Genomic DNA, 25,290 nt, shown 5'->3' with positions numbered 1-25,290 from the left:
GTCGGACCCATCGCAGCGCCAGAGCCCTGTTTACACCCGGTTTTCTCACTTCCCCGCTCTATGCGCAAATCAGACTAATTTTTGTTTCCTTAGTGTCGTACTTGTATGGGAAGTGAGAGGACTTCAACCCAGCTCAGAGAATTGGAGCAGGGTTTCCCCGCTCCAGACAGCGGCGCGCCGTGTGCGCCACGCCGGGCGTCCTTGTGTTTTCATGTCACGTCTGTTTGTTTTCGTTAGTTTCTACTTGTACGAAACAACATTTTTCAAAACACAAGTGAGCGAAGGGACCGTCCCGATCACTGCGTGACGGAGAGGGAGGGATCTCTGGTCCACTGCGCGTACCCGTTCCCCGTGTCTCAAACAAAACTAATAAAAACTGTTTGTTTTAGATCTACTTATCACCTGGTAGTTTCCCACTTGTATGAAAGATTTATTTGTTATTATTATTTTTTAAAAACTCAACTGAGTGACGGGACTGTCCCGATCACAGCTTAGTGGAATGAAGGAAACAAAAAAACGGTCTCGTGCCGCGTCACGCACGTCTCCCTGCTGCTTCGGGACTTCATTTGGCAAAACCGGATGTTTTTGTGTAAATAGTTGTAAATAATAAATCCTGCGCTTCTGTAACGGGGGAGACTTTAAATAAGACGCCCTTGAGTATGTACTTGTTTACTCCGAGGACGCCGTTGAGTAGGCGGTGCTTCAATGTGGTTCAAGCCGCTAAAAGAACGTGGTCATATGTGGCCCAGACCACCCTGAACCTCAGCGATCTGATCTCAATGCGCCCTCAAAGCGGTTAAGGGTGCGTTTACACCCGACATTACAGCTGTCCACTTGTGATGGGATCACTAAGGCCGCATGCGTGGACGGAGAGAAGTTCAATAACACACTAATCAATTTCAACCTTTGAAAACAGGGAGAAAAACAACAACCTCAACAACAACTGAATTGACCTTGAACTGATTGAATACCTCTACAGGTTCTGGAAAGGAAGCCGTTTTCCCAGGAGAAAAAAGAAAATGATTTAGAGCTCCTTTGTCTCCTTGGCACATGTGTTTTTAGATGAGTTAATTCATCATTCATTTCTTCTTCGGTTAAAAACATCTGGAGTAAGACTTGTGAGGCGTTCTGAACATTTGAAATCATCCCAGAACGCCCCGTCTTCTCACTTGTGTTCTAATCACAGTCGCATAAAAGGCGCCGCGCCCGAGTCACGTCGACGCGGCCGTAGGGTGGCGAGCCCTGGAGCGGCGGTGACTCACCTGGACTCCTTGGTGTTGGTGATGGTGGACAGCTGGTTGGCAGCGAGCCAGTTCCAGGCTTCGTTCTGCGTCTCTTCTCCTCCGCACTGGAGCTTGATGCATCTGGACCGAGAGAGAAAACGCAACGAGGCATCAAACGCCCGATCAGCGCTGGCGGTTTGTCGAGACTCCTTCCTCCTTCCTCCTTCCTCTCGCACCCGCCGGCAAGGGCCTGGAGAACGGGCTTCCCCCGCCGCGACGCGCCCCACACGCCTTGGACCCCGAGGGACAAGCGACCGCTCGGGAAAGGAGGAAATGGTTCGGCCAAGAGGTATGAGGCGCAAAAGATGGAGGCGTCGTCTCTGGAGAGACCCGAGACGGGACGGCGGTGAGGAGAAGGAGGCGGTTCCTGCGGAAGACGGCGCATCGGAGCCAGCACAGGTGCAGATAAGCCCAAGGGGAAGGAGATAAGATGAGGCCCAAGACCAGGGAACCAGACAAGGGAAGAAAGGGAGAAGGAGGAGACGAGATCGGCCGCCGCCGCCGAGACGAGAACTGGACGCAGCGAAGAGAAACGCGGCAGGACGGACGGGAGGACTAGGGGACGTTTCCCCGGCGGGATCTCCACAACCAGTGCAGGAGCGGCCAAGGCCTCGCAGGCCGATGCAAAGAGCTGCGGGAGGAAATGGCCAGGGCTCTGGAGGCGGAGCTTCCGGATCAGCTGACGGACTTGGATCAATGGAATGCATCAATAAAGAAAAGATGTCTTAAAATAATAATAATCTTTAACAATAATGAAATGACTGAAGTTCTTACAATGACAACTAATGAGATTAATTGTTTATGGATGACTTTATATCAGTCTATGATCTTCAAGTCATATTCAAAGCTAGTTACCCGGCGGTAATGATGCGCCAAGGCTACGCAAATGGTTTAATGTGAGAAAGAAATGATGTGTAAGAATTAGGGAAAGAAAACTGTAAGATAAAGAAAATATGTTATAAGTCCAAAAAAACGAGTTAACGTATTTACAGTAAAATATATTTTTACATGTTATCTGGGGCTTCATGTGGGCGGACCTGGAACGGCTATTTGAGGAGAAAACCTAAAACGTCGGGGAAATAACGAGGGGAAAAAGCACCAAAACAGCAACGACCAACGAGCAACTCGGAATGTGGGACGTGGTCACGCCAACCCTTCCCTGGATTATCCAGACCTGAATCCCCCCCCAGCCAGCAGCGGCTGTTGCACTGCAGTGAGGCCCGGGCTCCTTGTACTGGGAGGTGGGCTGTTCAGCTTGGAGGCGCCTGATCAGACCCTTCGCTTGGCTCCCAAATTGAATTTAGGAAAGGGAAAGCACCAGGGTATGTTTTTATTATTTTCTTCTGACCGATTTTGATCAGACTGATTGTTTGATTGTATCCACACCAATAATTACGGGTTGTCTGTACCATGTAATGATTGGTTACCCCTTTGCACTGCTTCAATGAATACTTCACCTGCATTTAAAGTATCAGTTTTAGGAATTCTTTTAGTTTAGAGAAACTTGTTGGAGATGGTAAAAAGTTAGGAAGAGCGCATTATAGGCTCTAAATGGTTAGCCTAGCGCCCAATTACAAACATCTCCCGAGGATAAAAGTATACTTGTCGTTAAATGAATACCCAGCAACCTCACCCACTGGCACTAAATAGAATAGAGCTGTTGTTACTGGAGTGGCCTTTAGCGTTATATCCTTGAGTTTGTAGCGTTACTGAGGGGGTATACTTCAGGGCTCAAACAGGGGAGGCTTCAGGAAGGAGACTGGCTAAGATTGAGTCTATTGGCTACCTAGTCTAAGCCATCTTTAGAATCCTGTACAGTTGTAATACCTGGCAGGCTGGAGATCTAACCCGTTAGATGGAGGACTAGTCCGGAGCACTGTACTGTGCTATGGCCAGGAGACAGACCCTACACGTGGAGAACTTACTTGAAGGCCAGTCCCTCGAACACGGGCGTCAGGGGAAGTTTGAAGGTTTGGGAGAGCGACAGGGCGCAGTCGAACAGTCCGGTTTGGACCAAGAGGGCCACCATCTCCACCGCAGAGGCACTTCCTGCCAAGACCCGGAGGAAACAGTTGGCTACTGGTGAACGACTTCCTTTAGGGCTTGTGACAACGCATTTTTTTTATAAACATCTTGAACACCATATGCTCTGTTGCATTTCATAATAATCTATTACATTATGTGTGTTTCTCTTATGTCTGTGAGCTTTCCAGTGAACTGTTTTAGTGCTTAAACTAGATACTTGATATAAATGGGAACATTTGTGTGTTATAACATAATGCAATAGTTACATCTTAATCATTGAAAACAAACATCTTATTCATAAAAGGTCTAACCATTGACTGTTTGGGTTGCTAAGTGTGTGTATTTCCTTTATTCTACTTTCCTGTGTTTCACTTTAAGATCTGTAAGGAAACGACATTTGGGTTAAATATAAACTATTATTACGTGGCTGAGATTAGTCGTCAGTTGAACTTTGCTTGCAAATACATTTTTAAAATCAATTCATCCGTCCATGATTTTTATCTTTACTGAACAGACTTGTTCAGTGCATGACAGGTATTTATGTTGCAGTCAACTCCTTCCTTGCACATTCAGTCCAAAGACAATGAACAAAACACCAATTTAGAAATCCATTGTTCAATTATCAGTTTCAGCCCTAGTTCCTACAAAATCTTCTTCCTTGAGAAATAATCCCTGTGATTAGTTCCACGACCGAACTGCATTTAACAAAGGTGTTAAAGATATGAACCAAAGTTGACCTGCGGTGTAGGAAGGAGGGGGTGGTGGTACCTGCGATGGCGGCGGACGGCGGGTGGTGCTGGGCCAGCGTGAGGCGGCTGCGAGCCAGGACGTACTCCTTCTGCAGGTCGCTGAGCTCCAGGATGTCCACCTGGCGCTTCACTGCAGGAGGAAACGCCCCAAAGATTTAACAACCAGCATCAGCCTGATCTGACAGGCCTGGTCAAAATACTGCGCTCTGATCGGTGAGAGAAGGAGAGAACCCTGGTGATGATCTCAACTGTGACTACCAACAGCACACATTGAGCGCTGGTGCTTTCCGGGGCCCCTTGGAAGCTGATGGCCGCTGTGGGTGGGTGACACACACACACACACACACACACACACACACACACACACACACACACACACACACACACACACACACACACACACACACACACACACACACACACACACACACACACACACACACACACACACACACACACACACACACACACTTCTCCCTCATTTACTGCCACATCTATGACAGGGAGAAGCCACATGATCAGTTGTCCCAGTTTTCCTGGACCTGATTAACTCTGTGTTGTCGATACATGTTGTCATCTGATGTTTCTACGTTTACATTTTTCCTTGTACGTGTTTAATTGTTTCACCCGTGGTGATTCTCCTCCTCTTGCAGTAGTGATTAGTTGTTTATAGACCCAAACATGGTAAAACAGTTCTCCAAAGAGGGGGGTTGGTGGTGGTTCTGTGTAACATAAAGCTGTGCTCTTGTCGTCCTACAGGTCGTCCACAGGACAGAGTTGTTGCAGCAGTTCTTGATGATTAAAGAATGAAAAAAGAGTTGAATTGCAGGTTGAAAACTTGGAACTCCACTGGCAGACCAACTCTCTCCTAGATGCAACGACGCACAAATACTCTGTTGTATGCCCAGCATGCTGACAGCACAGGTAAAAACCCTGATGATGAAACATGCTTTTTCTTTGCTGCCATGATCAATAGAGGTGCCTTTTTTTGCCGACTTGACAGATGAGCTCTTGCAACAGAAGGGCTTCATTAATTTCCATTGACAGTTTCAATGGCACAAAATTGAAGCAGCAACTGGCTAGTTTTCACACTTTTGGTGACTAACGATAATTATAAATTCATAACCTGATGTCTGGCCACAAAATAAGAGACACAGGGGCGGGATGTGGCTGCCTGTTGAGTAATTAGGTACTAATGTACCTGCTACTGCATTGTACTTAAATGTACAGCAGCAGTCTCATACTACTACATGATCACAATATATTAAATTATATGTTAAATCTGGAATGATGATCTTAAAATCACAATGCTGAATTAATCCACAAAAATGTTCTCAAATGTTTTTAAGAATATAGAACAGAATAAAATGGAAAATAACAAATATTTTAAGTAAAATTCTGAGCTTAATTCAATAGCAAAGGACATTTTTAAGCTCACAGACTTGCTGAAACCATGAAAGTCAGAAGTATAACAGGCAGCTTTCTGAAACATGGAGTTATCAGTGCACACATGATGTGACCCATGACAACAGGGTTTGTGTGATTTGCATCGGAGCTTTGGTTAAATAAACACAAGGGCTGGTACGATGCCATTGCGCCAAATTAACCCGTTTAGCTGATTTAGCTCGTTAAAGACCGACCTGGATCAGCAAACTCTCCGTCGTACTTCCTCTTTGGTGAAGCGCCTGGTCGCTCACTCTGCAACAAGGTCAAAAGGACGGACACACACACACACACACACACACACACACACACACACACACACACACACACACACACACACACACACACACACACACACACACACACACACACACACACACACACACACACACACACATGAATGACCATAAAGTTACTGATTAGAGGGACTAGATGGAATGAGATGGGGTTCTTGTTGTTTTGGCTGTAGACAAATTCAAATTTCAAGGAAAAGAAGAAGAAGAAGAAGAAGGAAGGAAGAAGTCTGTCCTCGATAAGTATAAAAGCCGCTTATAGAGTAAAAAATAGTGAGATACGACCCTCAAAAAATCCTTATTAATAAGGAGATGTTAAGGAGGGGACTTGGCTTTTTGGAACATGAAAATATTTGTGTTTCATTCTAAGTTGGTTTCTGTTTCTTTTCTTATTAAGTTGTCCAGTAAAATGAATGGATCAGAATGGAATGGATCGGCTGAAGCTTAAATGTAAAGATTCAGAATCAGAGGGGAGTGAAAAAGTTGCCACTTCCCCCCCCTCAACGTCACTTTGTGGGGGAATTCCCCTATAAAGGCAAACAGCCTACAGCGTGTGAACGTGACCGAGTGATGTTTGGGTAAAGGGTAGATGTGTGTTCATACCGCGGCCCCAGCGGTCGGCTGGACGATCCAGGCGTACTCGGGCCTGATGAGCCGCAGACAGTTGAGTGCAGCTAGGTAACAGTTGACCTGCTTCTGCAGCCCCCGCAGCGTCCTCACCTCCCTGCCCAGACGCATACCGTACTCAAACATCACCGTGCCCGCTGACACACACACACACACACACACACACACACACACACACACACACACACACACACACACACACACACACACACACACATTAGCCAGGTCAACTGAAATCAAAGCAAATCTTATCAGATCGTCACTTGCTACACATCAAAGCTAAATGAGCTAAAAAATAAAATAAAAATAGCGCTGGGTTTTGTGCAGGATCCCACGATTCAGAATGAGAATCAGGCTTTATTGGCCAAGTACAAGGATATATACAAGGAATTTGACTCTGGTTTTCAGTGGCTCTCAGTACAGACAGAACAAAGAGAAATTAATGTGAAAAAGAAGTAATGCAAAAAAAAAAAAAATGTATAAAATTAAAGACACAAATGTAAAAAAAAAAGTCATGTGCAATGGGTAGGCAGCATGTGCTAGCAGGTAGAATGTGCAACGGAAGTGGTAGATAAATAAGTAAAATTGTTGAATATATACAGGGGATGAATGAATGAATGTGCAGGTGTGGACTGGGACAGTCATTGAGTGATTGATCTGGGGCCACAATTCATTATCAATTCAATCTGATATTGATGAGATGGCTCATGCTAAGATTTTGATATTTTATAGATAAGGAGAATTAAAACTAAAACACCATTATTTATTGAAACACCTGGCATGTATTACAAAAATATTTCACGAAACATATTCAGTCAAATACACAAATTTAATATTTCAATTTGTTTATGATTATGGTAGTATTTAATTTAGGCGTAAAATGGTTGCCTAACTTCCAAACAAAGTAAAGATTAAAAATTTCAAATTGTTCAGAAATTTAAACAAAGAACTGTTTCCTATCAGAGTGTTGATTTCTTTACCCCCGCCCTAAACATAAGCATTGTGGACTACTCAACTAATCATTTTGTGAAATAATCAGAATGGTTCAGAATGTTGAATTACATTTGGGTGGTGGACAGTATGTTTACCTTTCCTGTAGTTGTGTCTGTTGATGTGGAAGGCGTAGAGCAGCTCGTAGTAGTTGTGCGACAGCAGGTCTACGGCTCTGGCTCTGGACTCGATGATGCTCACCACCTGAGAAACCATGACACACTCATCACCCGGCAACACAGAGAACAGCTACAGCCGCACAACGCTGAATGTCTAAATGTTCCAACACTGAAAAATGCATTCATTTTTCCCTTTTTTCAGTTTCGATCCCGATACTGATTCCAGAGCTCTTTCTTTTTTTTTTTTTCCCTTTCTACGTGGAGTAGAAAAAAAACAAACATTTTCTTCAAACCCCCCCCACTCACTCTAGATCATAAACCCTTGGATATAAAAACGACTCATTGAAATAGGTTGAGAAACTAAACGTTATAGTGCTTTTTTCCCCCCAGAAAAACCACAGTTCCCCTGTTTACTTGTATTTGCTTACAGACCAGTCTTGCCCGTTTCAATATGGCGGCGACGTTGACGCAGCAACAGAAACTGAAGCAGTCAATGCGGGCGCACCAGGCCTCCTTTCGCAACGATGGAAGAGATTGTTGCGAAAAACAATACAAATTCCCCTACATGGGATTATTTTGGTTTTAGACCGGGCGCAACCGTCAAGCCGATGTGCATATACTGTATGTGTCGTTTTTAAATCCTCAACCATAGTTTAGTTTCAGTGTGACGCTGCATGGATAGAACTACAACTATCTCTATGGCGCCGGATATTATATACGCCAGAATCATGACGTCATATTCGGCCACGCTTTGGATTGCGCTTTAGAGGCTAATTATTTGCCAAGTTGAATTCTCAAGGAGGCAGACCATGGAATGGAATTTGGATCGGCACGTGGACCGGCGACATCATCCGCTGAGTGGATGACTTCGCCCTGATACGGAGATTGGATCGGACCCTTATCTAATTCGTTTAGCATTTAAGTCCCCAATGAGAAGGTGGTTGGTTTAGTGTTTTCTGGCTGTTTTGGAATAGAACTTGAGAGGTCAGACAGTGCGGGGATTCTGGAGGGTTCTGGACTGACCTCATCGTGCAGGTTGACGTAGGAGAACTGGACCAGGTCCTGCAGCTGGGAGCGCTCACACAGAACCACGACAAGTTGACGGAGACAGTCCAGCTGCCTGGAGGGACAGAAGTACATATCTAGTACCATCCAGTATTATCTTGAACTATCTAAAGCCCTCCAGCGCCATCTACGTCCAGAGGCGTTTTCGGACCAAACAGTTCTGACTCGCTGAGGGGAACTGCCCACTGGGGAGCTCCCCGAAAACGACATACCATCAAGGGCCTTTTTTCCTGTTTGCATTCACACTGCCAATATGAATGCTCAAGTGAGGTAAGCCAGCCGGCAGGCTGGTATTGCAACGTCACTTCTGCACCACATACAACAGGATGGAGGACGCCGCGGTTGGAGCTGTGTGTTTGTTGTGTCGGTGGTTTCATGATTTCAACAAAACATTTGTCCGCGTCTTGTTACATTTTTTAAGGCTACCGTTACGAGTTGCTGTTAACTGCTCTACACCGTTGCTGATGCTGCATTGCCGCATGTGTTCGACCAATCACGTGCACTTCCGTCACTTAATATTCCTCTTGTGCTGGGAGAGTGCCTACTCTGAAGTAGGAGCTAAAAATAAAAGTCCCGTTCCCACAGGACAGACACAATAACTGGTCTTAGAAATATGAAAAAGATCCTCCACGCGAAAACGCATCTAAAATCATTTACAAGCGTCTAGTGCCACGGACTGCGACACCAAGATGCTCCTCCAGCCAGATATCCCTCCTCAGTATCCTAACTGGAACACTAAATTTTACAGTGCTGATGCTGGGGTGTGTATGTTAGAGTTTCCGTTCTCTGGTAATTACCGGGAAAATAAGTCAGACGTATTGAAATCTCTCCGGTCATAATGTCCGGTGAAAATAATTCCCTCAAAGCACAATTTGAATAAGTGCTGGCCGATAAAATAACGATAATTATCGCAATAATTTTTTTCCCCCTCAATGTCAAAATAAGCAGGCTTGATCATTCTTAAAGGCTTGTAGTTTTCTGTGTTTGTGTTGCCCCAATGAACGTATGCTAGCGTAATATTTATTTATCTTTAAAATAGGGTTCTGCATATACCTTGGTGATGTCTTTTCTTTATATAGTCTGCCTATCATTTTTTTAAGATCAATAAACACAGTCAACATTTGACCAGAATCACTCCCATTTGCTAGGCTTGGGCAGATTGACTATTAAATCCTCAATTGCAATCGATGGAGTCAATTGCGGTTGACATTAACGACAGATGATTTCATTTTTTTAATCTGCCGGGAAAAATCAGAGCTTTCAAACAGTCCAAGTCCAGTTCACTCTGTTCTGAAAATGGCCCTCAGAGCGGAGGTGGAGAGGGAGAGAGGGGGCGGCGGGAGAGAGCAGCGGTTTTTTTGTTGTTTTGTTTTTTTTCTTCTCCTCCAGACAGCAGCGTGCGGGTGTGCTGTGCGTCGGTTCCCAACTCCCTTTTACGGTTTTCCTGTGTTTTTATTTTAGATCTATTTATTGTTGTTCGTTTCCCACTTGTATGAAACAAAATTCTTAACACAATTGAGTTAAGGGACTGTTCCGTTCTAAAAAAAAAAAAACCTGTGTTCCCCGCACTGCCCATGTCGCAGACGTATGTGATGTTGCACAGGACGGTGGCCGTTTCTTGCCGTTGCTATGAGATTTCATTTAGTAAAAACTAGGAGTTTTTGTGTAATATACTTAACTTGTAAATAAATCCTGACTTCTGTAACGGGAAGATTGCATTTGCCGCATTACATAGGGTTCTCGGCGTGCCACGCCCCTCTTCCCAGTTCGTAACTTGGCGATCGCTCATTGGAATTTTGCACGATAGCCCAAGCCTAATACCTGCTGCAGTCTGGGTTCTGGGTGAGAGCTTCGTAGGCCTGGCTGTTGTGTCCTAGCTCCAGATGGTGTTTGAAAATGCGAGTCCACAGTGCAGCCTGCAGGAAAACACTGATTGATGAATATCAGTAATATGGATGTTACTATACTACAACTTGGTACTCTCTACCAAAACCAAACTGATTTCCAAAAACATTCTTAGGAAAACATAGATTTGAATTGTAGACAAAACCAAATTCATTTGTAGAAAGGTTGCGGCTGACCTGACTCCGGACGTCGTTGATGGCCTCTGTTACGGCCAGCGTGGCCAGGTGGATGACCAGCTCAGGTAAACCTACGTCCTCCAGCAGCCGCAGCACCTTAGACACACACATGAGCTCACAAAGGTAAGGTTCACATCCAGTTTGTTTGTTTCAGTGAACAGTACATAGGATGAGAGCAAGTCACAACAAGGCAATAAGACATTTTTTTTTTGGTGATGCGGTATACTTCTACATGATTCACATCAAGTTCAAGTTCAAGAGATTATTTTTCACATACATACACATACGATCATACATATATGCAGTGAAATGTCATGACAACCGGTGATTACGCACAATAAGGGATAGAGCTCAGATCTTATGTTTTGATATTAGGGGATATAGCTGCCAATTCCATTGAGATAGAACCGAGTCTCCTTTCACGAGCGGAGCTTGTGCACTACAACAACCAGAGCAGACGCTCCACTGTAGTGACAGCGATAGATGCGCAGCCTGCACAATTTAGAATATTGTCGGGTGATAAATTATTTATCTAATATTCGTTTACCTTTCAGTACCTCCAAACAGCTGACATTTTCTTTCTTTTGCTCTGTTTTTTTGAGCGTAAACTATGCAACCACGTTACATTATGTTGGTACTGGGTTTGAGTATCAGGGCATTTTTACGAGTACAGTACATGAGCACAGAATCGGGCATGTAAATTCGACCGGCAAAGAATCGGATATAACTGACACTGTTCAGCCGGTCACCAGTCATTGTTTTGTATTGATTGATTGTTTTCTCAAATTAAATTACAATAATATATTTTTGTCTTAGTTTCAGCTGGCATTTCAAACCTGCGTATTTTGACCAAGAATTGCGTGGTTGGTACACAAAATGCGTACATGTTTGCAGGTCTGCTTTCCTCTCTCGTGTAACTAATCTTCTTTAATTTTGGTCAAGAGCAATTTTCAAATTCGAGTTTTATGGTCGCTTAGCCAATCGGATAGAAGAGGCTGGTCATACAAACAGTTATCCGTTAACATGTAAAAAGTTTATGAAAAGTACAAATGGGTTAATTCATAAAAACATTTCGACAATAGCCCTGTTGGAATTTTTTTTTTTTTAATCTGTACTAATCAGCCAATTCAGAGTCTTGACAAAGTTCTATCAGTATGTCTTTTCCAAAGCTGTATTTCCAATCAGCACTGTGTATGAGCAGAACTTCAGTGCCTTCGTTCTTTTAGCCAGTGCTTCCCATGTAATGTACCTTGTGGTAGTACTGTAGCCTGGGAGAGGAGGCCGACTCCTCCTCCTCCCCGCCAGTCAGTCGAACAAGAAACTCCTCCTTCTCCACCTCGGTCGCCGCTTCCTGGAAGCACTGCAGAGCCTGGTGGAGAGAAGAAGAACGGTACAAAAAGTCAAGAGACCAGCGTGCGTGGAGCATCTACAAGACAACAATCCCAGTATTTAATACAAATGATATGTTGGTATTCTTAGGCGATATTGATATACCTTCATTATACAATATAATATAGGTGAGATTTCGTAGGTAATACTGACCTTTGTTAAAGGTACTTAATTGAGTTGTATTTTATATTTGCCAATTCCATTTGAAAAGGCAGAAGCACCATTGCTTTAACAAATACAAAATATGGCAAAATTACCTTTGACAAAAATACATGTTACCCTAGTTGTCAGTAAGACCACAAGAACATTTTCAGGTAGGTTTCTCACCATATTGTTTGGCTTTTCCAAAACCCGAAAATTGAGGCAAAAGATAACTAAGTGATCAATTTCCTGTGTAACTGACGTCCAATCTTTGTCCACGTCGTTAAGATGAAGAATCACTTGAAGGAACTCTGGTTCTAACCTACCTTCTGGCCCTCTCCGTTGGCCAAATAACACTGTCCCAGCATGAAGCGAGAGGATCCCACGTTCACCTCACACCAGGGTCCAATCAGCCTCACGTACTCCTGGACAGGAAAAAACAAAAACCAAGCTCAGATACACTCAGAACAATTCACAATCAGTCAACTCTGCATTCAGACACTGCGTGGTTACGCTACGATCCATGGCACGACTGTGGCATATGTGGATAAATTACTGCTTCTTGATGATAGTCTACTGTGCAATCCCTTATTTTTTCACGGTTTTAAAAAGCCATATGCGATATTGCTTTGGAAAAAATTTGGTCTCAAAGCTTCAGTACATTGTCCCCCTAAATTTCACTTTTTCAACTGAGTAATTAGGCAATTAAATGAACCAATTAAACACAAAAAACAACATTAACCTTAACAGCAATGTTAAAAAGGAGGATGAAGAATGAAGCATGAACATGTGTGTGAGAGGGTGTAGTTGGTGCCGAATAGAACATTTAGGAGAGTAAAGTTTTGGACAGAGGCCCACCTGTAGTTGGGTGTACTGGCAGTTGGCCATCAGGCATTCTGGGAACTGGAAGCCAGGGTTACTGGGCCAACTGGATGGAAACCGGTTAAGGCTCAACAGCCAAACACAACATGAGTGAAAGAGATAGTACAAAGAACCTTCCGGTACCCTTGAGAAGCACACAGCCACTCTCACATGCGGCAGAGACTGGAGGATACAGGAGCTGAGCCAGCTGCTGAACCACATTGGACACCATGTGGGGCCACAGCAGCAGGGCGGTGCCAGGGGGAGGGTTCTGGTGCTGGGCGTATATCTGAGAGATGATCACCTTTCTGGCCACCGTCTGGTAGAACAACTCAACCACCGTCTGAGGACTGAGAACTGAGGGAGGGAAAGACAGAGACAGAATGTTAAACCTTTATACCTCACATTGTACCTTCATTACAACTTTGCATTGAGTATCTGCAGATACAATATGCATCACAGCATATTGTCACAATTAAATATATCTATACATTGCAATACTATTTGGACCGATCTACATTGACAGAATCAAAAATCACAATATATTTTTAAAGGATACCTCAGATTGTGGCTATTGATTCAGAGTAAGACAAAGAATTAAACATTTTGATGATTAATTGCCTCAGTCCGTCATTGCTTATCAAAGATAATGGATGGACGGAGGCTGACCTGATCTGTTGGTGCTCAGGGTGGGGCTATCGGACAGCTCCAGAACAGACAGGTGCTGCAGGTTGGCATCTCTGGAAGACACAGAAGACTTCAGGCTCAATGATCGCAAAATCATGATTAATTATACATGTGTGCAACAGTGCAGCAGAAAAACAACAACGACAAAAACACAGAATGCTCTGAATACCCACCCAGGAATGAATTAAGTGTCACCTTTCTTTTAGCACTTAACATTCAACTTTTTGGGGTGAAATGTGATTTGCTTTTAAAGTTGGTATAATTTGCCCCCAAATTCTGTAATCCAAACTCTAAAACTGATAAAAAACATCAGTTTTAGAGTTTGGATTACAGAATTTGTAAGTGACATTATCTTTGAATGAAAGTTTTTAGATTTTAGTTATAGCTTTCCAGTTTATTATTCTTTGTTATCTTATGCCTAGTCTCAAATTACCTTGAGCTGGAACGAGCTAGAAACATGAAACTTGGCCCAATTACTGGAAATGATGTGCAAATGCTTCCCAAAAAACATGAGCCCAATTGGCCAGAAGGTGGCGCTGTTATTAAGGACAAAAATGCAGTTTTGGAAAGGCCACACCCCTCACACTGTGACTCCGATTGAGCCCCGCCTTCTCCCACGGTTCGACAAGATCCGTGCTACTCCGGACACTGCTGTGAAATTTGGCACAAACTTTTAAATGAAGCCTTGTAGATCAAATGAGCGAAGATCCAGTAACTGATTACTTATTTCTTGCCTCAAATTTGTTCAGAAACAGATTTTGGTGTTGTTAAAATGGGCAAGCGTAAGGATCTGAGCGCCTTTGACGAGGACAAATTGTGATGCTAGACAACTGGATCAAAGCATCTCCAAAACGACAGGTCGAGTGGGGTGTTCACGGTATGCAGTAGTTAGTACCTACCAAAAGTGGTCCAAGGAAGGACAACTGGTGAACCGACGACAGGGTCATGGGAATCCATGGGCTCAATGATGCACTTGGGAAGCCAAGTCTAGCCCGTCTGGTCCAATCCCAGAGAAGAGCTACTGTAGCATAAATTGCCGAAGAAGTTAATGCTGCTATGATCTAAAAGGTGTCGACACACACAGTTCATCGCAGCTTGGTGCGTATGGGGCTGTGTAGCCGCACATCGATCAGAGTGTCCATGCTGACCCCTGTCCACCGCCGAAAGCGCCAGCAATGGACATGTGAGCGTTAGAACTGGACCATGGAGCAATGGAAGAAGGTGGCCTGGTTTGATGAATCAAGGGTCCAATACGATGGAGCATCGGTGGGATGTGCTGGAACAACAAGCCCGATCCATGGGGACCCCACCTGGCAACTTCCAGGACTTAAAAGATCTGCTGCTCACGCCTTGGTGCCAGATACCACAGGACACCTTCAGAGGTCTTGTGGAGTCCATGCATCGACAAGTCAGAACTGTTTTGGTGGCACAAGGGGGAACTACACCATATTAGTGGTGGTTTTAACGTTGCAGTTGATCGGTGTTTACATATATGTATCCGGCCACCATCAACCAAAAAAAGTTGCAAAAAGCAGGGTTTTTCAGAAAATAAACCATAACCCATTAACCAATTGTCCAGTCATCATTAATCTTTGTAGATATCTTCAGTCCATGTTTGGGAATAGGTCTACCAAAGCATTTTCAGCCCAACGCATAGAGGGTGCCACAAATGCCAGAAAGTGATCTGAAAACCAGGTGGACAGAGTTTCACCAAATTTGGTGCACAAGCTCACGGGGCAAGTATTAACCAAAAGCTGAACTGCCACATTGATTGGTGCATGTGGCCGTGGCCTATTCATCGTCATCTATCTTTACTTGATTTTCCGTGAGCTGGAATGAGCTATAGACCCAAAAGCGTCTGAGCTGCTTCCTTCTGTTGAGCGCAAAAAGGTTTGAAGCCGTGAATTGCCTTTTGCGACTATATTTTTTCATTCATTTTTAAATAATTTATCTTATCTTATTTATTAGTTGACTTTAAATTAAATCAATTGTATTGTAAATTAATTGAAGGCTATGTCCACAGAGTTTGTCGTGGCGGTTTGGAGACATGATTAGGCCGAGCCCATAACGGCCACTTCTTCGATTCTATTCTTATGCTCCATAATCTTTGATACCATTTAATAAATTGACCCCCACTAAAGGGGGATTCATTGGTCAGTTATACCAAGTGAATATGGCTGTGTGTGTAGGTGTGCGTGTGCACGCGGTCATACATGATGTTGACGGGGACGCAGGAGGCCAGACTCTGGCTGGTGTGTTTCAGAAGGTAGTAGGACGATAAGAGGTGGGAGCTCCTAGGAATCAGATGCTGTTGGAGCTGCAGCAGCTGGGCTCCACCACCTAGAAACACCTGAAAATAAACATACACACAAGATTCCGTTCAGTACAAGTACACACTATGAAGCACTCATTTTACACTGCTGGCTACATGAAAATTAGTCACGGATTATGAGAGATTTGGCAGACCTGTCAACCTTGAGAAAATATTTTGAGCACCACAATAGTGTAACAGGGAGTCTCTTTGGCTCGGCAGCTAAATTACTCCAGTAATTCACACCGTAGCCCTCTAGTCACGAGGCTAATCACATTGTATGCGAGCTACTACAGCAAACTGTATATATAAATTTATCTGATTAGCATATACCCCTTGAAATGCATCATCTCGTAAAGTTAACGAACATTTTCACCAACAAGAGACGCACCGATTGCAATTTTCCTGGCCACTTTGATTCCATTTCGATTTTTTTTTTCATGACCTGCCGATTCCAATTTTCATTCAATTGTATGTTCATAATAAAACACTGACTATTAAATATCTTTTACATTGTCATCTGATCATTTTGAGAGATATCAAATTTTCTTATAATTTGCTCTCATTGGCTATATCTACCTCTATTATTTTTATATGGTACTTGTCATTGCAAAACAATGTAATAATAAATGGCCGACTCTTCTCACTTTCGTTTCACTCTTCCCTCACTGTGCATCAAACCAAGTGGATCAAATCGAATGACTCGTTTTATTGAGTGACTCGTCAAGAACAACCAGAAGCAGACGCTCCGCTGTGGTGACAGTGATAGATAAAGTCTGCACAATCTTAGAATATTATCAGGCGATAGATAAATAATTTATCTAATCTTCTTTGTTTACCTTATTTTTGCTTGATTATTAGCTTCTTCTAGGGAAACCCAGTGTGTTTGTTTTTCTGTTTATGTGTGTGTTCTCCTCACATTGTCCCCGAGGCGCAGGTAGAGCTTTTGCAGGATGAGCAGGTCTCTGCAGAACAGCGCTCGGGTCATGGCCATCTGGCACACGGCCTGACACACCACCACCACCGCTGCACTGCTGCCATAGAGCTGGGACAGGCTGAGCCGCACCGCCAGACTCTGGCCTGCACGCACGCACGCACGCACGCACGCACGCACGCACGCACGCACGCACGCACACACACACACAGTTCAACAAGGCTTATTATAAGGAGTTTAAAATTACATTGAGTTCAAATTAAATAAATTGATCACCTGGTGTCATGGATGCCTCCACGGAGGGCTCAGAGTCTGCCTCCAGGTCCATCTCCCTCAGCAGGGCCATCATGGCCGCCGCAGGGTTCCTGACGTCCTGGAGCTTGTCTTGGATGTTGTCCATCACATTGTCACTGTGAGGACGGAGGAAGGAGTTGTTTGAAATGTCTTAGCAAAAAATCGTATCTTTGTGTTTTTTGACACATAGAAACATGTTACAGGTCTCATGTAGAAAACTTAGGACTCTGGTCCTTTTGCCCTTCTAGAATCCTCAAAGTTCGAACACCTTTGTTACAGAAATTTTAGAAATCTATTTAATTATCAAAGATTTTAATTTAATACTTTTTAAGACAGATTGAATAATTTAATATACCATTTAGAATCCAAAATCAAAATCAGAAGTTGACTTTTTTTTCCTGCATGGAGGACTGTGAAATGTGTGTTGAGTTAATTTTTTATAAAAATGGTGCGCACATACATCCACATAAATCAGCAGCACACTCCCGGCACAGTGCACCGCAGTGCAGGACAAAGCACTGGGTCTCACCGGGGGGGAAGCGCGGAGGTTTGGTTAAAACAATTGCTTAATCAGGCGTTTTTTTTTCTCCTTTTACATGTTTTTGGGGCTGCTTTCTAAAATCTCACAACAAAGGATGAAGAGTGGAGGAGCATAAAAAAGGTCAAATTGTGTCATTATCCCAAAGAAAGGAGCTCTACATTACTTTTTGCCTATGAATTGCCTACTGACCTGTCATTGGCCAGCATGTTCTCCAGGACCTGCTCAGCAGCTTTCTCTGGGGACTGCAGGTGTTCCAGGGCCTTCTCCATCTCGTACGCCATTTCCCCCGACACGGCATCTCTAATCAGCCGCAGACACTGCACCAGCTGCAGGACATCCCGCCCCGCCTCTGGGTCTGGGGCAATGAGATGAAGACAGAATGACGACTTAAATATAACTGGCTACAGTGGTTGAAAATAATTCAGTAGTATAAAGACAAGAGCCCATACAAAATATTAAGATTTATTTTCCTTACAATATTGAATCATACAAAAATACCAAAATGACCAAGTACTAGTACAAGGCTCAACAGTAATGGTTGCCCGGGGCAACCAGATTGAGTCAACTGGCAACCATTCCGCGGCCTCAAAACGTGCACCGCAAAATAAATACATTTGTTGCATTAGTGATATTTAAATATTTCCGTTAGGGTCGAAACCCGACGTGCGTTCACTCACGTGTGCACCGGCACCTACTTTAGAGACAAAGGCAAAATTAAGTTGCAAATTAAGTTCCTTGACTGTGGGGTGAAAAGTTTGACTAACCCGACATCACAAACGAATTTGCAATTTGATTCAAGTGACAAAGAACCAGATGAACATGAACGAAAAAAACGAAGGAAATTCGTGAAATCTTGGGAGCCCAATCTGATCTGGTGCAACTGACAAGCTACAGGACGGATCAGGCATGTAGGAGGCAATGTTTGCTCTATTGACTTATTATAGGCTAATTTACAGTAACGCTATGGAGATTAACGTCTGATCTTAGTACGTTATATAACAGGGCTGTACCCAACTCAGAATTGTGTCAGTCAAATTGGATTTGGCCGTTCAAAACAAAAATTTGATCCAAAATTATCCATTATCTTAATTACTCAAAATATAAGGTGACTAAAAATGGCAACTATATTTTCGGTTTCGGCAACCAAAAGCTGATGCCTAGTTACCAGGCTGGCAACCACTTTTAAAAGTTAGTGTGGAGCCCTGCGGTTACCTTCAGCTATGGCCGTCTCCTCCTCCGAATATAGATACTCATCGCAGGACAGATACAGGTGATCCACAGCAAAACACGGCAGGAGGAACGACACAAAGCCCTGCAACACAAAGCTCTCTCAGAGTCCGCAGGCATAGACAAAGAATGGGGAAAACATTGACTCGAACACTTTGCAACAAAACTTGTGAAAAACTGCTGCAAAAGTCAAACCATCACAACAATCACTGTGCAATGCTTCTTGATCAATCATAGAATTTTGTCCCACTGAGAACCCTTAGAAAAGGCCACTACCTTCTTGAGCAGGCAGACCACGGCAGTGTGGGGGCTAACCGTCAGGCCCAGCGGCATGGCCAGGGACTCCTGGTACTCGAGGCAGCAGGCGTAAAACTTGGACCAGAACTCCACCTGCAGTTGTCGATACTCCCCCTGGGAAAACTCAAACTCTGTCACACTGCTCTGCAGCTGCAGGAGGGAAACAAAAGAAGAGGTAAATGATAGACGGATTAGAGCCAAAGAGGGGAAAAAAAGACCAGTTAAAAAGAGGATTGGAGGGAAATTCAATGATACAGAGGGTGATGTGAAGGAGACACTTTCAGATATTTGTGTAACAAACAAATGATTTGACAATGTACCTCATTCTCGACAGCCACTGTCACCTCTCTTTTCAGCGCCTCCCAGGGGAGGTCGACAATCCTCTCCGATCCTCTCCTGTAGATCTGACACACAAACACAGCATATTAACCTACACACAGGGCTGAGGAACATACATTTATGACTACAATCAATCAAAACAATTTTCTCAAGGTTGTTGCCATTTGGTTTTCGAGCAGGCTGGAAGTACAAATTTGACTTGGAGCGCATTTCAAAGGCAATGACGATTGAATCTAAAATCGAATCAGTCAGAATTTTCACATTCAACTGATCACACCTAAAAACATCCAAAAAAGTTGTGTTTTTTTCTACTATGGTAATAGTTGCTTGCGCTTGGTAAATAGAAAGTTGTGTTGACTCAATTTGCTCAAGTCTTTTTCTCAAACAGTGCAACTTTAAAGTTTTATCGAGAACAGTCAAAAATACCCACAAACACTGCAGAATCCCTGGAACTAGCAAATACAACAGAGGGATGCTAGAAGGGAGCTTACCATCAACCATATAGAAGCTCCATTTCCAGCATGGACACAATTAAGCCTCACCTGTAATGCTTTGAGGATGGCAGAGGCCGTGAATCGCAGAGGGGAAAAGAGCACTTCCAGGTAGGTCTCCTGTTAAATGCAAACACATTAACTGTCGGACACAATGGGAAAAGCAGTCTACTTTCTTGACATGTGATTACAACCTCTAAGGAATTGTTTTGTTTGAATTTGACTAATTATTTTGAATTAATTAGGATTTGGAAGAGTGGGAAAAAAAGATCATTTATGATGGCTGGGCGATATCGATACAATATGGACGAAAATGAATGTGGATGAAAACATTGGCACTCTTCCAATTTTTATTATTATTATTAGGTTTTTTTTAATTGTGGAAATTAAGACATTTTTTAGTATCTACACATTTATTTCATGGTTTGCAGTGGAACAAAAACCAAAACAAAAATTCTCACAGCCTCCGGGTTCTGGCAGAGTCAGCGGGGTCTTACCCTGGGGTCCTGATCCAGTCCAATGTGGACCTCTTCCTCTGGTGGTGGTTGAACAAACACTTGGTTCCACTGGCCTGCTGTATTACTGACAGAGAAAGAATGGGAAATATTTTCACAAACGTTTTCTTATCTTAATCTTTTCTGATTGCATTGATCTTGATAATCACAGAAAAAAAACACAGAAAAACACACAAACTCACTGTTCATAGTTGATGTATCTGACGATGGTGGTGTTGGATTCATCCACCCAGACGCCCCAGATGTCAGTGGAGGTGAGTGCAAAGTCTACCAGGGTTTCCTGTACAGACAATGACAAGTAAATACTTGACTTGTGAGTATTAAATTCACTGTACTACAGGGAACAAAAGATTTATGTAAAACTGATATTGGTCCCAGACCAGGCTAACATGTAGTATTGGTATCAGAGGATATCTCCAATGCCAAACTCCAACACAGTGCCACAACAAATATCAATATCACCAAAAATATAGATTTTTATATGTTCCGATGCTCAATGTCAAATGTCTCCTTCATTGTGTGGATGGTATATTACACTGGGATAGGCTTATACTGTGATAGTGGCATAAGAGAAACAAAAAAAGACCATTAAACTATCACAATGAATTTAATCAAGATTTCATGAGCGTGGCAGCCCTTGGCGTTGGCAGTGAAACATCACCTCCCCTCACCTGTACAGAGAACAGGGTGGAGATGTGGTCGAGGCTGTAGAGGTTCTTGTCTGTGGCGACCAGCTGGAGCACGGTGAACTGTCCACTCTGAGGCACGGCCATGTAGACGGCGAGGCACAGGCCTGTGGTTGAGGAGAAGGCCAACCGCAGCCGGTGGGCCTGGCCTGCCGCATACCGCACACCTTTAGAACGCGGCATGTACTCCAACATGTCTGCCTCCATTAGACAAGACTGTTTCTGTAGAGACAGGATGGGCAGTGGACGATGTTTCAAAAACAATAAGTAATTTAAAAAAAACAAAATTAAAAAAAAAAAAAAACATCAACTGCAATGACATTTATAGTTTTTTGTTTTTTTTATAGCTGCTTTTGTTGTGTTGTGGCTATAGAATTCACATGGGGAGGAAGCCAGATCCTTCCAGTTGGAGGTGGACCCCACCCTATCATGCTCATCATTATCAACATTCATTTATTTAACCCCGCTCAAAAATGATCCAAAAATCGCATCAGCAATCATCAAAGAAACACATGAATTAGGCAGCTAACCCAGACCTTACCCTGAAGGACCACATGCGCAGCTTATAGTCCTGGCAAAGTGCAAAGATGAAGGAGTCGTCCTCTAGCTCCCGGACCGCCAGGCTGAGGGCCAGCTCCCCGGGGATCTGTCCCCCCCGGATGGCGGTCGGCATCCAGCCAGCCAGCCTCTGCATCATTGTGCTCCTCTTCAGCTCCACCAGTGAAACGCTCCCTGGACAAAATTAACACAAATTGGATCTCTGAAAAATGTTCCCCACACTGCATTCACCTGGGCCTTCACAAAAAAAAAAAAAAAGAAAAAAAAAAAAAATATTAATTTGGCCTCAGGTTGCCCCCTTTGGCAACCACTTTAATGTAAAAATTGGGGACGGGAAACAGCAGAAGGTTGCACCCCAAAATAAATTACATTTGTTGCATGAGTGATACCTAAATATTTCTGTTACAGTCCAAACCACAAGGCTGCACGTACGTTGGTGCGTTTATTCACGTGCGCACAGGCACACGTTCATGTTTGAATGCCTTTCTTCATCATCTATGATGCGAAAACATCCGAAGAGAAACAGTGAAGTGTGCGTCCTGCTAATAGCGGAGTTATAAAATTCCACCACAGAGAACAGAACAATGTGTTTTTATTTTAATTTACGCCATCTTATGGAACGAAAAAAGTGTGTATTAAACGGTATGGAACGAAACCGTGCGTAATGGGACACCCCGATCGCCCCGTCTCCATGAGTTACGCGCAGAAAATAATCTTCACTAGTCTACGAGTTGTGCCCCGTTGCTCCGTGCACCGTCCCCACACTGTTTTTAGTTGTTTTATTTGGAGGAACGGGGTGCGGAGATCAGGGAGCACGGAGAGCAATGTTCGAACGTGGACAATTCACAGATAAAAAATATATTCATGGTTCCCCTTATTTATAATTCCCCATTGAAATGTTATCCCTGTACATTTTGTAAGATTCTAATTGTTACACACACACACACACACACACACACACACACACACACACACACACACACACACACACACACACACACACACACACACACACACACACACACACACACACACACACACACACACACTTTTTTTTTTATCTGTTATTGTAATGCACACTGACTGACAAAAAAATAAAATGAAAAAATAAAAACATGACTGCTCGACTTTAAATCTCAGTCGACCGGCGATTTGACGCATCAACATTCAGGGGGCAGTCATAACAGATGTACTGCTCTTATTTTACTTAGCCAATCAGAACTGTATGTTTGTATGTATCCAGACCTTACAATGTTTGTAACATTGTATAAGGCTTCTTCCTACCCCTTACTTCCCAGAAGAGACACAGATACATTGCTGTGTACCCCTTGCATTAAACTCTCAACGAATAACAAAGCAACTGACACAGGAGTCGTGCTGATAAACGATAGTGTACATTTTTTTCCATGTCTAACGTTTGATTAAGAACCTTACCCTGCGTGTCGTGAGGAGGCAGAGTGACAACCATTATGCCCCCCGCTGGCAATGCCAGAGCATAGTGGCACTCCCCCTGGTGGCTTAGCCAGGCGGTGGAGGCACTGAGAGCCCCGGTCTGCCCTGCGGCGTATGGGATGACAGCACTGTGGGATGGGTCCTGCAGGCTCAGCTTGCCCACATCAGTGAACACAGACTGCATCTGGAGTTCTGTCACCAGCTCCTGGGAAAGAAGCAACATAGTCATACGATTAACTTTGATTGTTATTTCAGTAGGTTGTAGGTATAACAAAAATATGTACAGTTATTTATTAATAAAAAAACAATAAAAAACATCAGTCATCAATGTCAATCGCAATTGCCGATAGACAATTTAAAGGTTTAAGCTGCCCAAGCCGATAACTCACGCTGATTCTGCAGCGTGAGTTATTGACGGATATTAGACTTTTATTAAGCCCTCCGATCCAATATGACCCTCTACCTGCCACTGTACATGTTATTTTTTTATTTTCATCTTACTTATCCCCTTCTTGACTTGCTCTTCGTGCTGGGCAGTATATCGTGAATCTCGATTCGATCAACATTTTATCAATTCTCCATATGGAAAGGGTAACATCGAGTTTTACTTTTACAACTACTTCAAAGTTTTCACATGAGATTGTTGCTCTGGCTTTTCATTTTCCATGGCAGCGCTCCTTCCTCGTTGTCTACACACAACTAGAGACGCCACCCCTGCTGCTGAGTAGATGGAGGAGAAAAAGAAAGCTGCGAGCGGGACTGAATTAGTTCCAAAAAGAGGTCACGAAACGGTTGTCTTCGGGGAATGGTTTGAAGATAGACAGCCAAACCCAAATACACCCAACACATTCAGCACACACACAGCCGCGCTCGCTTCCCTCTGGCCCCGAAAGAAAAAAAAGCTGAGATGGCGAAACAGCAGTCGCCAGGCAGACACCGTTCTTTAAAGTAAGGCGGCATTCACATATGTAGTTCTCGCTGCTACCTGTTTGCTACAGTGGCTTCTTTTATTTTGAGATTATTGTATTTTTAAATACCTGCAGGGAAGAGGTCTTTATTTCTTTGTGATGATTATTATTCCTAAATAAACATTCTGCTTTTTAATATAAATCAATTTGGTCTGGTCCAGTTTAATTCAGGAATATTATTTATAAACTTTAATATGATAAATATCGGTCATATCGGATATAGACATTAGGAAAATAAATATCGTGATATTAAATTTAGGCCATAACGACCAGAACTACATGCACTGTTTTGTGCTGGTACAACACTTGAATTTCTTTAATACCATAGGCACACTACACGACTTTCAAAGTCGTCAGATCGCTGTACTGTACACACTACACACACACCAAACCTGCCTGATATCTCGCCGGCATCTGCGAGCAGTCAGATTGCCTTGTGAGAAGTTCACACCACACACTCGTCGCTCGTGGGAGCGCGCTATGATTTTCCTCCAATTTTGGGTTTTGTTCCGCAATCTACAAAAACCCGTCAGTGAGTGGAAAATCAGGCCAGAATCCCGTAGTCTAAACTAGGCATAAGGGGATTATTAAAGTGTTATCTTAACAGATAAAAGGCAGAGAACTACAGTAAAAAACAACATTTACACCTTGAAACAGGAGACAGAACATCACGTAGAGGAAGTGTAAATCTAGGAGGTTAAACAATTACAGCCTCCTGCTTCATTAGCCCTAGTTTAAACCCTTGTAAATGGCAGTGGGACAGAAACTAAAAACCTAGTCATAACTCCTCAACTATTCCACTAGCAAGCAAGTCGTAGTGACTAACGTAAACAGAATCTGACACGTTGCTTACTTCGGGTGGAAGTCAATAGGTCTGGATTCAAGATCCACATTTACAGAAACAGAGACAACCTCAATTTACAA

At 43.4% G+C, this 25,290-nt stretch overlaps 1 protein-coding gene across 1 annotated transcript in view; it reads right to left on the bottom strand.

The window, feature by feature from the left end:
* Positions 1–25,290, bottom strand: part of nup160 (nucleoporin 160) — a gene marked incomplete at its 5' end in the record, with an annotated part of 28,893 nt that overhangs the window by 1,204 nt on the left and 2,399 nt on the right. The window contains 27 exons of the mRNA XM_080002479.1: positions 1,263–1,364; positions 3,209–3,332; positions 4,077–4,187; positions 5,698–5,755; positions 6,397–6,557; positions 7,509–7,614; positions 8,553–8,649; positions 10,416–10,510; positions 10,676–10,771; positions 11,925–12,044; positions 12,532–12,630; positions 13,064–13,133; positions 13,261–13,423; positions 13,736–13,806; positions 15,967–16,103; positions 16,984–17,144; positions 17,275–17,408; positions 18,023–18,188; positions 19,046–19,145; positions 19,337–19,507; positions 19,678–19,761; positions 20,239–20,307; positions 20,685–20,769; positions 20,885–20,982; positions 21,374–21,610; positions 21,930–22,120; positions 23,381–23,603. Of these exons, the coding sequence (XP_079858605.1) occupies positions 1,263–1,364; positions 3,209–3,332; positions 4,077–4,187; positions 5,698–5,755; positions 6,397–6,557; positions 7,509–7,614; positions 8,553–8,649; positions 10,416–10,510; positions 10,676–10,771; positions 11,925–12,044; positions 12,532–12,630; positions 13,064–13,133; positions 13,261–13,423; positions 13,736–13,806; positions 15,967–16,103; positions 16,984–17,144; positions 17,275–17,408; positions 18,023–18,188; positions 19,046–19,145; positions 19,337–19,507; positions 19,678–19,761; positions 20,239–20,307; positions 20,685–20,769; positions 20,885–20,982; positions 21,374–21,610; positions 21,930–22,120; positions 23,381–23,603 (3,329 nt within the window). The remainder of the gene's footprint in view (positions 1–1,262; positions 1,365–3,208; positions 3,333–4,076; positions 4,188–5,697; positions 5,756–6,396; positions 6,558–7,508; positions 7,615–8,552; positions 8,650–10,415; positions 10,511–10,675; positions 10,772–11,924; positions 12,045–12,531; positions 12,631–13,063; positions 13,134–13,260; positions 13,424–13,735; positions 13,807–15,966; positions 16,104–16,983; positions 17,145–17,274; positions 17,409–18,022; positions 18,189–19,045; positions 19,146–19,336; positions 19,508–19,677; positions 19,762–20,238; positions 20,308–20,684; positions 20,770–20,884; positions 20,983–21,373; positions 21,611–21,929; positions 22,121–23,380; positions 23,604–25,290) is intronic.

Source organism: Zeus faber, assembly GCF_960531495.2.
Source record: "Zeus faber genome assembly, chromosome: 6".
NCBI lineage: Eukaryota > Metazoa > Chordata > Actinopteri > Zeiformes > Zeidae > Zeus > Zeus faber.
The sequence above is the reverse complement of the archived record's forward strand: the minus strand, read 5'-3'. Positions and strand labels throughout refer to the sequence as shown.